General features: G+C 35.8%; 1 protein-coding gene across 1 annotated transcript in view; it reads right to left on the bottom strand.

Annotated features, from left to right (window-relative positions):
- The window catches only part of LOC145254575 (zinc metalloproteinase nas-6-like), an 83,101-nt gene that overhangs the window by 28,663 nt on the left and 37,345 nt on the right, over positions 1–17,093 (bottom strand). Inside the window, exons 9-10 of the mRNA XM_080113183.1 lie at positions 9,126–9,290; positions 7,484–7,728 (exon numbers count right to left, since the gene is read on the bottom strand). Coding sequence (XP_079969309.1) covers positions 7,484–7,728; positions 9,126–9,290 — 410 coding nt within the window. The remainder of the gene's footprint in view (positions 1–7,483; positions 7,729–9,125; positions 9,291–17,093) is intronic.

Raw genomic sequence — 17,093 nt, 5'->3', positions numbered from 1 at the left:
TACATGTTAATAGGGACTAACATTTTAGAGTTATAGCGATATTTTTTTTTTCGTTTATTTTATTTTACTAAAAACACAAAAGCAGTTGTTGACGATGAATTTTCATAATTTTTGGATATACTACTATTTACGACATACCCGTAAAATGCGTAATGTTGTTTTGCCTTAAAAGAACATATAAAAAAAAATCAACCTGTCGACTCTATCTTAACAAGCACATTCTATTCTATCCTTACTGCGACTGGGACAATGTACAAATCTTTTCCTAGCCAGGACACGCCCCAGACTTCCAGTACTCTCCACCTCTTTTGATAACATTTGCCAATAAATCTACATTATCGCAACAGCTGCTTGCCATTGATTTCTCATTGGCAGTGGCCATTGGTCTTTACTGGTATTTGAGTGGCAACAAGCCTCCCCAATGTCCTAGTTCTCTTCGCACTTATACAGTGGAGGTCTGGCCAGTGCTCACTCCTCGGTCTATTTTATTAGTATTTTGTTATTATTCGGCCAGGATGAGTGAATGAAACATACAGCAGCATAGATACTAAAACACACATTTTACACATCCATTTGAAAATTAAATTGACCAGAATGCATTTCGTTTTTTCAGAAAACAGTAAGCTATATTAATCTTTTGGTAAGAGTTTTGTTTTGTTTTTGTTTTGTTTTTTTTATACTCTGAATTTCATCTTTGAAATTTAAAAGGTATTTGAAAGCATTTAAGTTAATTTTAGTTTAAACTATAAGTCGTTTTTTATTTATTTATTTATTTTCGACATCAAAGTCAACAGAGTTTACGCCATTGGTGAAATCGGTTGTCCGTTGTTGCCTAGGGAAGGTATTTAGTTCTCTTCAACTGCAAGAACTCTGACACCAAGATCGGAAAATAGGATTGAGAAATCAGCGTCCCCAAGGAGGGGCACTCTGACCTGCAAAACGTACCTGGGGAGCTCTGTCGGCATTTCCTGGTAACGGCACCTTGAGCGATTAGCAATAAACTTACCTTTTCTCAAAAATCAACGAGCTTATCTCCTAAGGGTGCTGACAACAGCTGCATCAGTTTTACAAACCTTTAACAGGTGCTGATCAGTTCAATTTTTTTCTACATGGAGAAATTTAATGACGCATCTCTGCTTCTGACGCATGTCCATGACAGAGATTGGTTTCTTAGAGTCTCACACACCGTCAATATCTGTAAGAGAGAGATGAAACTTTCAGGGCATGAATGCATAAGTTCAGTCATAATACCAATGCAATTTGCAATCCTGAATGCCCGGACAAGCTACACACACTTCTACCCACTCGACGTACATACCCCCGACAAACCCAACAAGCAGCAAGATCCCACCCCTACACAGTAGAAATCACTAGATGTAAGAAAGCCTTCTACGCCAATAGTTTCTTCCTCAGAACTGCTAAACTTTGGAACTCCCTTCTGGGATTCTGCTTCCTCAACTGTACTGACATGCAGAAGTTCAAATGTAATGTGAGCAGAGATCTTGCTGCTCATCTCCCTACATAGTATCTCTGCAACTTATGTCCCCGATAGTATCTCCCTACATCAAGGTGACACTGTGCCTTGTTTGGGGTGAATATGGAATTTAAAAAAAAAATCTCTGATCCATTCGGGCGGAATAAATACCTGCCATTACTTTTAGAACGACGCTGCTATATAGTTTGAAAACAACAACAACAATAAAAAGAATTGAACAAAAAACAATGTAATCCCATTGTGCAACTCTGGCTAAGTACAACTAATTGACTAGTTCTCTTTTTAAATTAATCTAATAAATACATAAGAAAATAATATTAAAATATTCAATTCAATAAATGATAGTTTCAGGAAATACTAAGGGAAATAAGTCTAGGACGAGTGGTCTCCCCTGATAATCATTTATTTGTACAAATGACATTTACGTTAAACGTTTTGCAATTGTTTATAGCAGTCCTTACTCGAACATGATTATGAGTGGTTCACCATATTTCCATTCAGATGATAACGATTAAACCCTTCTTTAGTTCATTTCTGTTTAATGCTGACAAAGTCAGTGGATTACTTATCATTTTTTTTTGGAAATTAATGTTTTGAGGAATGTTTGTCTGCTTTTCAACTGCTCCAACCGTAGGTACGAGCAAAAATGGACGAATAAAAATAGGGGGACCTAGTTTTGAAAGCCGATTTACCATAATAATTTTTGACTACTTTTTGATTGTATTTAAAAGAACAAAAATATTTGTATACGTGAATAAAAAAAAAAAAGTTATAAAAAATATTTTCACGGCGAGCTAACCAATTCAGCTAAATTTTGAAGTTAAATTAATTTATTGTAAAATCCTTTAAAAGATATATATTAGTTTTCTGGGTCTATTTCAAAGATAATTAGTAAAACAAAGTCCTAAGATATTGAATTAAATTAAAAAAAAAAAACTTGTACAGAAAATAGCTTAATAAGCTAAAAAATCAAGGAGTCTGCCTTTCGCAAAATCGCAACAAATGGGAGTTTTGTAAACACGGATATACGGAAGCCCAAAATTTCAGCCAGTCGAAAGGCTCTCTAAAAATGAAGTCATGTGATTCAAAGAAGAAGGAGGGGGGTCTGCCCCACCCCAGACGTGTATCCGTACATTGCTATCCTGAACGTTTGTATAATTTTTAGTATTTTTTAATTTTTATTATTTTTTATGTTCCTGTTTTTAAATTAAATTTTTTTAAAATTATTGTTCAAGATTATATAAAAATTATGTTACGCCGAAAGTTTCACATTCATGCAAGCAAGGAAAATATTAAAATCTTACATATAAAATTATGCGAAACTTGTAATTTAAAAAAAATGTAGAACTATTATTTGCAAGCATAATTTTTTTGTGTGAAAATATTAAATAAACAATGCTTAATTCAATGATAATATTAATGGTTCGAGAAATTATTTTTTCTTAGCGTTATATCGAATTTATTAATAGGGTGTTTAGGGGCTTTTCTTCGTAATGTTCATGTAAAAATTAATTTTTTTAAATTGTTACAATTTACGATACTTTATTTTCATAAAAAAGCAAAAATAAATTCATTCATTTTTTTTTTACTTCTGAAAACCATAACTTTAGTAAAGTTATTTTTGTTTAAACAAAATAATACACTTCCGCTAAGATAAAAAAAAAATAGAGCGTTCGTTATATTGCGTGATCATTATTTGATAAATACTGAAGATTTCATTAAAATTGGTTAATTTCCTGTTTTCTTTTTTTTTGTTTTGGTGAATTTTTAAGTAAAGGGAGGAGCCAAAATGTTTTGTACATTTTGAGCATCGGCATTTATTTTGCCTATCCAACCGAAAATCCAAAGTGTTGTATCTACGCACTAGTGCAGAAATGCTAACATTACAAAGGACTAAAAGAAACAAACCTTTGTCGATCTCAATGGCACACCCAAACAATCAAAGTTTGATCTTTTCAATATGTTTCGTCGATATATATGTTTTGGAGAGAGTAAGAATCCAATATGGCTGATCCATTTGTGTACTTGTTCGATTGCCCGGGCGTAAAATACGCTTAAATATGATATTTATTTTGTTTGGATTTCTTATATATTATAGTCGTGATTTCAAAAGTAAAAATACAGTATTTGGGTGTCATTAGCTAGAATCGAAACCGAATTCAAAACCCACAAAGCTGGTGACGTTACCACTGCACCAACGTAGCACGCATATAAGTCGATCAAAAATCAAAAATTAAATATAACCTAAGATGAATGTCCAAAATGTATATTGATTTTTTTTTTCAATTTTCACCCCTTTTTGACCCCTTAAAAACTATTTTAACCGGTTAAAGACCCATAAAATGAAGGTCCGTAAAAAAATCCAATAATTTGAAGCCCCTAGCGCTGCTCTGCGACTTTTTATTTTTTTTATTTTTTATTTTTTTTACACAGTGATCACCACTTATCAAGGCCCGGAAGCCACTCAGGGATAAGGGTTATTGCAAGTACATTACGTTAGTGAGGAGATTTTATGAAGTGTTTACTTAAGGGGCGGTTCATTAGGAATTTGTTAACATTAGACTTGAAGACATCCAAGTTGTAGTCCGGAGGGAAGCAGGCAGACGGAACAGAGTTCCACAGGCGTGCAGTTCTAAGAAAGAAACTTTGTTCATGAAATCCGTGTTTTGATTTAAGCACAGATATAGAGTGGGGGAAATTTTTCACAGTGGATTCAGCTAGACGGGTGTTTTTCGTGAAAGATTGGCGAGGGGGGACCAGGGATTGGAGTTCAGACGAGCACCTGCCATGAAAATAACTATAAAACAAGGATAGGCTCGCAACGTCTCTTCTGTGGTAGAGGGGTTGCAGGGTAGAGAAAAGACAAAACTGGTTTCATTCAATAATTACAAGAAACCTTCTCTACCACCTATAGCAATGGCCAACGACTCTTTATCTGAGAGTACATCTTTCAAGCTCCTTGGCCTAACGTTCACTGGAAACATGAGTTGGAACAGTTACATCGAGGGCATTGCCAGGGCCGCTGCAAGGAAGGTGGGCTCTCTCTACCGCGCTAGAAAACTTTTAACACCCGAAAGTATCCTGTACCTCTATAAGGCCACTATTCGCCCATGTATGGAGTATTGCTGTCATATTTGGGCCGGTGCATCGGCTACTAGTCTCTCGCTCCTTGACAGGGTTCAAAAGAGAGTCGCAAATCTGATAGGCCCTAAACTGGCATCAAAACTTCAGCCTCTGTCCCATCGTCGAAACGTTGCATCCCTCTGCCTGTTCTACAAGTATTATAATGGTGAATGCTCTGAAGAACTGTAAGCACTTGCGCCCCCACGACGTGAACACCCTCGACAGACCCGACAAGCTGCAAAATCCCACCCCCACACTGTAGAGATCCCTAGATGTAAAAGATCCTTCTACTCCAGTAGTTTCTTCCCCAGAACTGCTAGACTTTGGAATTCCATTCCGGGTCACTGCTTCCCCAACTGTACTGACATGCATAAGTTCAAGTGCAACGTGAACCAACATCTCGCTGCCCTAATCCCTACATAGTACCCCAGTAGATGTTTCCCCTGATAGTAGCCCCCTACACCAAAGTGGCAATGTGCCTTGTTTGGGGTGAAAATGTAATAAAAAAAAAAAAAAAAAAAAAAAAAAGGGCATCCCCCACTAAACCACGAAGTCTATTTTGTACTCTGTCAAGGCATGATAGGCTGTTTTTGGCTTTTCGGAAGGGATAGAGTTTGAAAATAGGAAACAGACAGACAAATAGCCGTTTATTTCGTCGATATGTTTTGGAGAGAGTAAAAATCCAATATGGCTGACTCTGTGTGTACTTGTTGGATTAGCATTCCTAAAACAATTTTTTTAAATTTTTTTTATTTAAATAACCATTAAACCCGGTTGACACGAATGGACTTTGTGGTTAGTTGAATATTAAGCCACTTTTAACATCAAATATATAAAGGGCTATATGTCTGTCTGTCTCTATATATTCCAACTCTATCTCTCCGAAACTAAACTAAAAGAGTGGCCCTAGGATCCTTACATGATTGGATTTTTTACGAGCCGTTAATTTATGGGTCTTTAGCAGCTTAACATTGTTTTTAAGGGGTAAAAATGAGTTAAAATTGTTTTTAAGGCGTTAAAAATGCGTTAAAATTGTTTTTAAGGGGGTAAAATTGGTTAAAATAGTTTGTTTTTAAGGGGTTAAAAATGCGTTAAAGTTGTTTTTTAGGGGTTAAAATGGGTTGAAAGTGTTTTCAAGGGGTTAAAATTGTTTTTAAGGGGTTAAAAATGGGTTAACATTGTTTTTAAGGGGTTAAAACTGGGTTAAATTTGTTTTAAGGGGTTAAAAATGCGTTAAAATTGTTTTAAGGGGTTAAAATTGGTTAAAATTGTTTTTAAGAGGTTAAAATGGGTTTAAATTGTTTTAAAAGGGTTAAAAATGCGTTAAAATTGTTTTTAAGGGGTTAAAAATTAGTTAAAATTGTTTTTAAGGGGTTAAAAATGCGTTAAAAATGTGTTAAGGGGTTGAAAATGCGTTTAAAATGGTTTTAAGGATTTAAAAATACGTTAAAATTGTTTTAAGGGCTTAAAATACGTTAAAATTGTTTTTAAGGGGTTAAAATGCGCTAAAATTGTTTTTAAGGGGTTAAAATGATTTTAAAAAATGTTTGTAAGGGATTTAAAATGCGTAAAAATTGTTTTTAATAGGTTAAAATGCGTTAAAATTGTTTTTAAGGGGTTGAAAATGCGTTAAAATTGTTTTTAAGGGGTTAAAATGGGTTAAAATTGAAAAAAATCATTAAACATTTTGTACATTCATCTTAGTTTATTTTTAATTTTTAATCCGTTCATATTCATGTCACGTTGGTACAGTGCCAACGTGACCAGCTTTCGATTTTAGCTGAGGGCACCTAAATATCTTTTCTTTTCTTTTTTTTTTTTTGAAATCACGACTCTGGACAAATTAAAATACTATATTTAAGCGTATTTTCCGCCCGGGCAATGCCGTGCGCCCCACCCAGCTAGTATCTTTTAATCATAAGTCTCCATCTCTAAACAAAATCGACGGCCATTTTATATTTACTCGTATTTGGCTAAGTTATAGTGACGATAGGGCATTATCACGTTGACACACCGGTTCTGGTTAGATCACCGAAATTAAGCAATGTTGAGCCTGGTCATTACTAAAATGGGTGACCATTTGGGAATTCCAGGTGTTGTATGTGTTTTCCGCTTATCTCGACATTGTTTCCAGTCGTATAGCACTTCTCCTTGCTAATGTACTCGAGCAGTGCAGATTCAGAAAGGGATTAGCTAGAGATTGCAAAACCTTTACTTCACAATTTCACGCGCAACTACCCTTAAAGGGGTTATCTATTGTCTTTCGAGATAAACAGGGCCATCGAATCGCAGTTTCGACACCAGATTCGGAGATAATAAATCTCAAAATCCATTTCAACACTTACAAATGATGCAGCTCGGTAGAAAATTACTTTGTTTGTGTTTGCTTGTTTGTGTTTGGTTTTGTTTTACGGCATATCAACCCTTTTCAGGTTATTTAATGTCGAATCCAGTGATTTTGAAGAACAATTTTTAATAGAATATATATTTTTTTCAAGTCGGTTTCTATTTAACCGACAATTGGGACCCTAACAGGTACTACCACTCCGGGTCAGAGTGGACCTGGGAGCAATAGCAATTAAAGGGTGGCTCCACACTCCCCAAAGCCCGCAAGCTGGAGCCTCACCATCGTATATAGTTTAATGTCATATACAGGACCCTTTGTGTTTGTTAAGCGTTATTTGCTGTATATTTTTATGTGCAAGCCCGACATGGAACCAAACCCATTAATTCTTCTGCTAGTATTAATCACATTAAAGCTGAAAGTCCGTCAATCCCATTAAACCGTATCCTCGAGTGTCTTTTAACCTTGCTAAAGGGTACCTCATTTGTAAACGATGTTTTTGTTTTTCTGTCTTGACTTACCTGTCCTCCCTCTGGGGCTTGTACTAAGACTCTCATTTCTTTCCACTCGTTCCCTTGTTCGCCTTTCAGGCTTTGGATTTTCCAGGTGATTCCATTCCGTACCAGGTTAACCGTCAAAGAACCCATATCCCTTCCGTGCATGTGGTACCAAAATGAGAGACAGTAAGTTCCGGGGGAAATTTTTGGCGACCGGATTTTGGCAACAGAATGATAATTTCGGAAGGAATTCACAAATATGTAATAGCCTAAGAAAAAGAAAAAAAAAATACGAAACAAATTCATTCAATGTTTCGGAATTTTTTGAGATAAGGTTTTATGATTTGGATTAAGAAGATTACAGTTCTCATCTTGAGTTTTATTTTTGCAATCTTTTGCCATCATCAGTGTAGGGAAGTGATACCAAGTTCAAAGTTAAAACATACATGCATACATCTATATATCTATAAAAGTGAACTTGTGTGTGTGTGTGTGTGTGTACATTTCCCTACGAAAGTACTCTGTCAATTTTCAGTCTACAGACTCGAGATTTGACATAAGGGGTATTGAGATTTAAGAAAATATTTTTAATCGGTTTTTGGCCCGAAATTTGGCTGTCAAGGGGTCAAAGTTTAACGATTTGACCATTGAAAACTCTACAAAACTCTTCCGCAAATTTTGGATCTAAACAGTTGAAATTTTAGATGTAAGTTACTTAGACATGGCTCAAACTGTTTAATCTTTTTGAACCCAAAACAGTAAATGTTAAGGGGTCAAAATTGGGGTAAAACTTAAAGGAAATTTGACCTCTCTGCCAATTTTTGGTCTAATAATTTGAAATTTTACATAAAGTGTATTCAGACATAGGGCAAGTATTTTAATAAGTTTTTGGTCGACAATTTGGCTGTCAAGTGGTCAATGTTCGAAGGATTTGACGTTTGCGGTCTATATGCAAATATTTATGTGTAACCCTTATTACAAACCCTTTCTAATAACTCCCTATTATCCACACTTCCTCTTACATCGTCTTCTTTCGTTGACATCTTATTTTAAATGCTTGTAAACTTGGCATATTGTTTTCACCCCTCCCCTTTTCTTAAATCAATGTAATGTAAATATTCTGACACCTTACGTGGTCCTTAAATCTTCCGGTTCTTTTCTTTTGCATTTTTCTTTTTCTTTTTTCTTTTTCTTTTAAGCTGTAACTTCCCTTTTCTTTTTATCTCTCTCTATCCTTCACTTTTATCTTATTACGCTTTGACATCCACTTTCCCCATATTGCCTTCTATTTTTAATTCTATAATGTCAGTTAGCATCACCTCTCCCACTTCAAGTAAGCCATTTAATATTTTATCTTCATAAATAAAAACGTTTCACTGCTTTCATTTGCGAAGCAGATGATTTAAATAGAAAATAAACTTTATTTCTGTCGCCTGATGAGGAACGTTTGGTATTTTAATAAACCAATTGCTCCGAAGCATTAGCATGTTCAGTGCAGCGTCTATGTAATATTTGTCTATATAAATAAAAATATTACATATATATATATATATAATATATATATATACACACATATATATATGTGTATATATATATATATATACATGTGTGTGTGTGCGTGTGTGTGTATGTGTGTGAGGGGGCAGGAAAACGTTCCCAGACTTACCTTCAAATGTTTTAATTGTGTGGTCCACTACAGGCCCAGTGCGGTAGTTTACACTCTCTCCTCTCCAACGTGTCCATGTGTTATTTTTTAATGGGGGTAAAATTTCCACATGTGTCCAACCACAAAAATCAGAATCAAAAGTACAATTTGGCGTTACCATTCCAGCTATAAGACAACAAAAAATTCATGAATATATATATATATATATATATATATATATATATATATATATATAACAGCTGAGTTACTATCTTTAAGAGCATACCTGAAAAAATAGACCACATGCTCTCTGCACATACCTCGGCTAACATCCATATCTGTGGTGACTTCAACGTCCATAACGTGAAATGGCTGACCCATTCAAATAAGACAGACGATGAGGGGAGGTTTTGTCATGATTTTGCCATTGATTATGACCTCACTCAGATTGTTCGCGAACCCACCCGTGTGCCCGATACTACAGGTCAATACGCAAGCCTCCTAGACCTTTTTCTCTCAACTTCCCCTGAGCTATGTTCATGTTCCGTTCATTCTCCTCTAGGATCCTCCGACCACTCCGTCGTATCAGTTAAGATAAAAATTAAATGTAATAAGTCACCAGACGTACCCCCCACCGTACTGTATACAGATACTCTATGGCTGACTGGGATAGCTTCCGTACATTCATATCTGATTTACTTCTGCATTCCATATTTAACACGGATGTGTCCTCTATAGTATCAGATCTGACCGAATGGTTAATTGTAGGCATAAACGGATTCATACAGTCTAAAAACTTCCAACAAAAACCTAACAAACAGCCATGGTTCTCCCCAGAATGTGCTGCTGCTATCGCGCACAGAAATCACCTTTTTCATAACTACCAACGTAATAGATGCACTGAGAATAAAGCTGCTTTCAGGAACGCCAGCAACCACTGTAAAAGAGCAATAAAAAATGCAAGAGAGCTATATGCCCAGTCTGTTAAATCCAAGGTAGCTGATCAGCGGCTTGATTCCCACCAGTTTTGGCAAATAACAAATAGGATCCTGAACAGAAGTGGGCGTTCTATCCCAACCATTATCAATGGACCATAGGTCATCTCGTCAGTATCAGACAAGGCCAAACTATTTGCAAAGAACTTTGCAGATAATTCTACCCTATGCGACGAAGGCCATCAACTCCCCATATTTCCTCCTATAACACAGAACACGCTAAGTAACATACAAATATTTGTGCATGAGGTCGCCAAGCTAATCAAGAATCTTAATTCCAGTAAAACAACGGCATCCCAATTATAGTGTTAAAAAAGCTACAACCAGAACTTGAATGGGAATACTTACGAAACTGTTTAAGTGTTGCCTTAAGGAGAAGTGCTTCCGACTCCCTGGAAAATCTCATCAGTATGCCCTGTATTTAAGAATTCAGGTGATAAGTCATCTCCCTCTCAGTACAGACCAATAAGCCTCCTGTGTGTTATGAGTAAGTTGTTGGAATCTATATTAGATAGGCAAATAGTCAACCACCTCAGCAGAAATAACCTTCTTAGTGACACACAATATGGTTTCCGTTCTGCAAGATCTACCGCAGATTTGATGACGGTTATATCTCACAGGATTAGTGAATCTCTTGATAAAGGCTTCCTCTCTCGGGCAATTGCTCTTGACATATCAAAGGCCTTCAAAGGCATTCGATAAGGCCTTCGATAAGGTATGGCATAAGGGCCTACTTCACAAGATTTCCAACTACAGTATAACTGGAAATGTTTTCTCAATCATTAAATCATTTCTCTCTGATAGGCTCATAAGAGTAGTGGTTGATGGACAAAAATCAGAGGCCTGCAGTATTAATGCTGGAGTCCCTCAAGGGTCAATCCTGGGTCCAACTCTCTTCCTGATCTACATCAATGATCTCCCTAAACACATACTTAAATCATTCGTTGACATCTATGCTGATGACACGATCATCTACGGCAACATATCAAAGGCTGTAAATGACAAAGTTCTCTCTAATTCTCTCTCCTCTGATCTCGAGCGCGTGGTTCAGTGGGGGAAGACGTGGCTGGTTACCTTTAATGCATCTAAAACCAAACTCCTACGCTCTGATCCCCATCTGGCATCAATTGAAATGGTGGCTCTTGTCTAGGAGAAGCCCCATATTTTTACAAGCTTCTGGTTTTGTCCTTTACTCCTGATGGAAAGATGGTGGGATCCTTCTACCGCTCCAGAAGATATCTCACTACTGATGCAATTCTCTATCTATATAAAAGCCAAATACGTCTAAGGATGGAATACTGCTGCCATATCTGGACAGGAGCTGCTAAAAACAACCTATCCTGCCTTGACAGAGTACAAAATAGACTTCGTGACTTAGTGGGGGATGCCCTTTCTCTACCCTGCCACCTCTCTCCCACAGAAGAGACGTTGCGAGAATATCCTTTTTTATCGTTATTTCCATGGCAGGTGCTGGTCTGAACTCCAATCTCTGGTCGCCCCTCGCCAAACTTTCACGAAAAACACCCGTCTAGCTGAATCCACCGTCAAAAATTTTCCCCACTCTTTATCTGTGCCTAAATCGAAACGTAGATTCCATGAACAAAGCTTCTTTCTTAGAACTGCACGCCTGTGGAACTCTGTTCCGTGTGCCTGCTTCCCACCTTACTACAACCTGGATGTCTTCAAGTCCAACGTAAACAAATTCCTAATGAACTGCCCCCTTAAGTAAACACTTCATTAAATCTCCACACTAGCGTACTGTACTTGCAATAACCCTTATCCCTGAGTGGCTTCCGGGTCTTGATAAGTGGTGACCACCGTGTAATATATATATATATATTACACGGTGGTCACCACTTATCAAGACCCGTGTAATATATATATATATATATATATATATATATATATATATATATATATATATTACACGGTGGTCACCACTTATCAAGACCCGGAAGCCACTCATATATATATATATATATATATATATATATATATATATATATATATATGAGAAAAAAATATATGTGTTAAATATATATATCTATATATATAAATTCCTATTCCTGTGTGTTTATTTATTAGTTCACAATTTATATATACAAAATGTCCATTAGTTTAATATTTCATTTATTTTTATATATTATATGATTCTTTAAACAATATACGATTAAGAGGTCACCTCATTTGTTTATTATATTGCGGAAAATCGATTTTACTAAATAGCTGTATGTTAATTTAAGTTTCTAGCGAGAGAGTTATTTTAAGTGTTCTATTTAAGATTGTTATTTCACCAACTCTAAATAACAATTATATTGATAATATATTTAATTTAATTTATTTGGAATTATTATTTCCGACATAGATTTGTTTATAAATCGGGTAAAGTTATTTCCCTTGATTTGTTTTTTTATACGTTCCGAAGTTTAAAGATAAAAAAATAAACTCTTCCCAAATAAAACAAATTGGTAACTGCAAGAAGTTTCTAGCGTGAAAAAAACACTTCGTGTAGACAGAAAGATGTTTTTCTTTATTTTTAAATATTCGGTACATTTTACATGGATTCTCGGGAATTATCGTCAAGCATGGATCGAACGAGACCGGCAATCATCGGTTTAAGCCGGGCGTTGTAACAGACGCTTTAAAAACAAACAAAACGAAAAAAATACAAATGTAAATAATCAAAAATAACAAATAGCAAAATCTACCTTTAAAGGACTGAACATATCTTTATTTGTTTTATTTTATATATATTTTTATTTTACAAAGAATTTTTTTTTCTTCAAGAAAAGAGGAAAGTTTTACTTTTTTCCACCAAGTCTTTTTTTTTCAAGACTTTTTGTCCAGTCAAGTTTTTTTTTGGGGGGGGGGAGGCGGAGAAATTTTATATGTATACTTTTTTAAAAGAAAATACGTAAAAATATGTTTACGAATAGTGTAAATTGATAAAAGCACAGAAAAAATTTCTTTTTTTTTTTCAAGAAAATTCAATATTTTTTATTTATTTATATTCTTTACGGCTGTTCATTGCTGGTGGAAGAACTTTTTCGAGATAAAGATATTTCCTTAAGAAATTTTACTTCGGTGGACTGTTGAACGGCCATCGACGACAACGAGGGAGGATATAGGGTAAAGAAATGTGTAAGTGTGCTCTGATATAATACCGCATTCCCTTCACCTATTTTTCATATTTTTAAGTGTAACCATTTCGAACGCCCATAAATAAATGATTTTTGCTATTGTTGGAATCTTCAACTTGGATCGCGCAAAAAACGATCCCGTGCGCAAGGATATCCATTGTCTGCACTGTCAACCTGTGTATCTCCAGGAGAAACCATCCTTAACACACGATCTTTTTTTTAGTAAGCATTTGTGTTTACAATTGTTACAATTCGAAAGTCGTCTGCTTTTATTTCAAAAGCGCTTTGTTATTAGCTAATCAAACGCCAATGAATTACAAAAAATAAAGAAATAATCAGAAAATAACCCCTTTATTACCATCGAAAAAATACTAAAAACATTATGTAAAAAGAAAAAAGAAATAAAAAAGAAAAAGTCGATTTAGCGTTTCAACGTTTCAACAACGCTCGGCTTAAACCGATGATTGCCGATCTCGCCCGATCCATGCTTGACGGGGATTCCCGACAATACAGGTCAAATTATGCAAGAGTACCAAATATTAAAAAAAAACAAACTAAAAAAACAAAAACAAACAAAAACACGAATAAACTCAAAATATCTCATCTGTTTGTTTTATTTATTCTTGAAACGATTATATAGAATCGTTGAGCGTTCCGAGAATTGACCCCCGCCCCCCAAACAAAAAGAAATAAATCGAAAATTTTTTTATTTACGAAAAACAAAAAGCAAGCGAAAAAATACCTTAAAAAACAAAACAAAGCAAAAACAAGTCAATAAAAGGAATTCCATTTTGATCTTAAACTTTTCAAACACGTTAATGTTTATAAACGTTATTATTTCTGCAGTGGGTGGGTAAAGTCGTTTGCAAGTTAGCTTTTCCCTGTATTCGCGTTTCAGGTTGGAGTCTGCCTAAACGGCTATTTTTTGATTTATTGTTTTTTCGGTTGCTCCGGCACTCGCTGCTATTTTTATTGAAACAAAAGTATAGATCATCGTATAACGATTAGATCACTGTGACTGACGTAAAGAATATTTTAAAATAAAAATGGTAAAATTCAGCGTTATTTCTCGCGGTTAATGGTAGCCGAATGGATACGGCCTTTGATAATCAGCCAGAGATGGCACCTGTTGCCGGGTTCGAATCTGTCGACTGGTGTTAATCGTGACACCCTGCACTGAAGATTCCCGGAAGGATGAAACACTAGTGTTTGTAGGTATTTAATTATTATAGTAAAAAAATAATATATATATATATATATATATATTACACACACATACACAATCATTTAATTAATAGGGGAAGTTTACACGGTAAATTCAAAAGTAAACTTCAGTCGAATAAAAATATTAATGTTTATATTATCCCAACCAAGCAGAAAAACACTCGACACGACAGTGCGAAGTAGAGCTTAAAATTTACAGTTGCTATTGAGACTTATAAATGAAAACTGTAAATTAGGAATTTACATGTACAAATTTATTTTTCGACGGAATACCTCCAATAAAAGAGGGGTCGGTGAAATATCCTTATTCCTCAGAGTTTCAAAGAATGTAATGTTCCTGTTTTCAGAGTACAGAAACTTGTTAGCAGATTATATATATTGTGCGGAGCTGAGATCTGTTAGTTTTAGCATTTTCTGAACCAGCATTTTATGATGGTGGTTATAAAGTGTAAAGGTATACAATAATATATTAGGCAGAAAAGTTATATACATATTTACATGTCTTCAGATATACTTCCGTTGGAGATATTCCGGCAGGTGGCGTGTTGCATGTCTTACTGGAGGCAACATAGGCGTCTTGCCTATGTGTCCGTCGTTGACGAATTCTCCCGGTATTGGTGATTGATACCTTTATATATCTCACTCACCCGCCTATGTTAATTAGTGGGCGTCTTCACAACACCCCCCTCCCAAGATTTGAAGTCGTGTAGATTTCAATATCTTTTCCTCTTGGGGTTCATTATAATTGGTTCTGTAAACCTTCTTTTCCTTCCCGATCTTCTCGGTTCGGGCATGGTTTGTGGTGGTTCGATATCAAACGCTTCGTATAGTATATCAATTGGATCTTCCTTTTCATCAGCTTTGTCATGTTCGTTGTCTTTTATATGACGTTTTCTCAATTGATTTTGATGTTTTTGTGTTACGTTTATCTACCGGACCAAACTCCCAATATAAAATATTAGTTTTCATACATTTAAAATATACACGATCACCAAATTTAAACCTTTTACGTCATGTGTGCGTAGTTTGATGGACGATTGCTTGCTTTGGTATTAATTTATCAAATGGTGATTTTATTTTTCTAGCAAACATTAATCCTGATGGCGATAATTTCGACGGTGTATTTGGGTTCTTAACTATCCTGTACATTTGCAGGAATTGTTGTAATGCTTTATCCGTCGGGGTCCCTGTTGATTTTCTAAGTGCACGTTTTATCGCGTCTACGAACCTTTCCGCTAATCCATTTGAGCTAGGATGGAACGGCCGTGTTCACTTGATGTGAATTGTGTTCCGTTATCTGTGACTATAATGGCTGGCACACTAAAACGTGCAAATGCTTCATGCAGAAAAATTATTGTGTTATTTGTCGTCGGGTTCTTGAAACGCTTTACTTCAGGCCATCTGGAAAAAAACTATATACTACGATTAGGTAGTATTGTCCTTCGGTCGGTCCAGCACTATCTATATGAATGCGTAACCATATATCAGTTTTTTCCAAGGTTTATGGACTATCGGTGGTGCCTTAGCGGCCAACGCACAACCTTTACACTTGCTTACTGTTAGTGCAATATCCACATCCATGTTACGCCAGTAAACGTAACTCCGCATAAGTGCTTTCATCCTATTTATACCCGGGTGTCCTGTATGAAAATCACGTAAAATCTTTTTCTGCAAGGTTTTCGGGATAACAACTCTTTCACTATATAATAAAACATCATTGCATACGGAAAATATGCTTTGCGTTTTTTTCATCATTTCCACTTATTTTTTCTTTGTGTCTGTGATGACATCGTCATTTTCAGCCTCCCTTATTATATCGGTTAACGTGACTGGTAATTCTTTTATTATATTCGCCACCATGTTTTTTTCCTCATAATTGGAACGTATAGCTGCAATTACTGACTCTTCAAGGGTTTCCTCCATTTTCGGTATAAGCCTTGATAGGCCATCCGCATGACCTATTTTTTCGAATCCAGATGTTTTATTTGAAAGTCATAATTTAGCAACATCGTACCACAACGGAGTAGGCGATTTGCCGTATATACGGGCAAGCCCTTTTTTTGAGTCGAAGATTGTCACTAGAGGCTTGTGATTTGTTTCCAGTTTTAAGTGTCTCCCGTACAGGTAACGGTGGAATTTCGTCACGGCGAAAATAATGCTTAACCCCTCTTTTTCTATTTGAGAGTAAGCCTTTTCTACCGGAAGTAGTGTCCTTGCGGCGTGAGCTATAGATTTCTTCGATCCATCTGGCAGGATATGCTGTATACATGCTCCTATAGCATACGAGCTCGCAACACTTATTTCTAATTTTGGGTCGTAATAGGTTAAAAATATATCGGACGTCAGTGTCTTTTTAATTTTCTCAAATGCGTCTTGACATTCTTTTTTCCATATCCATGGTGTTTCTTTCTTTAATAACTCGTTAAGCGGAGCTCTTAGGTCGTGCATTCCTTTAATAAATACTTGGTAGTAGTTTGCGAGACCTAAGAAGCTCTGTAGAGTCGTCACGTTATGTGGTGCCAGTATGTTTTTAATTGCTGTCGATCTTTCCGGGTCTGGGTGTCGACTGTTTTTATTTATTATTTGCCCTAAATATTTGATTTCATCTAAATTTAATTCGCATTTGTGTT

Source organism: Euprymna scolopes, chromosome 30, assembly GCF_053919585.1.
Source record: "Euprymna scolopes isolate OS-2025 chromosome 30, ASM5391958v1, whole genome shotgun sequence".
In the NCBI taxonomy this organism is placed as follows: Eukaryota; Metazoa; Mollusca; class Cephalopoda; order Sepiida; family Sepiolidae; genus Euprymna; species Euprymna scolopes.
The sequence above is the reverse complement of the archived record's forward strand: the minus strand, read 5'-3'. Positions and strand labels throughout refer to the sequence as shown.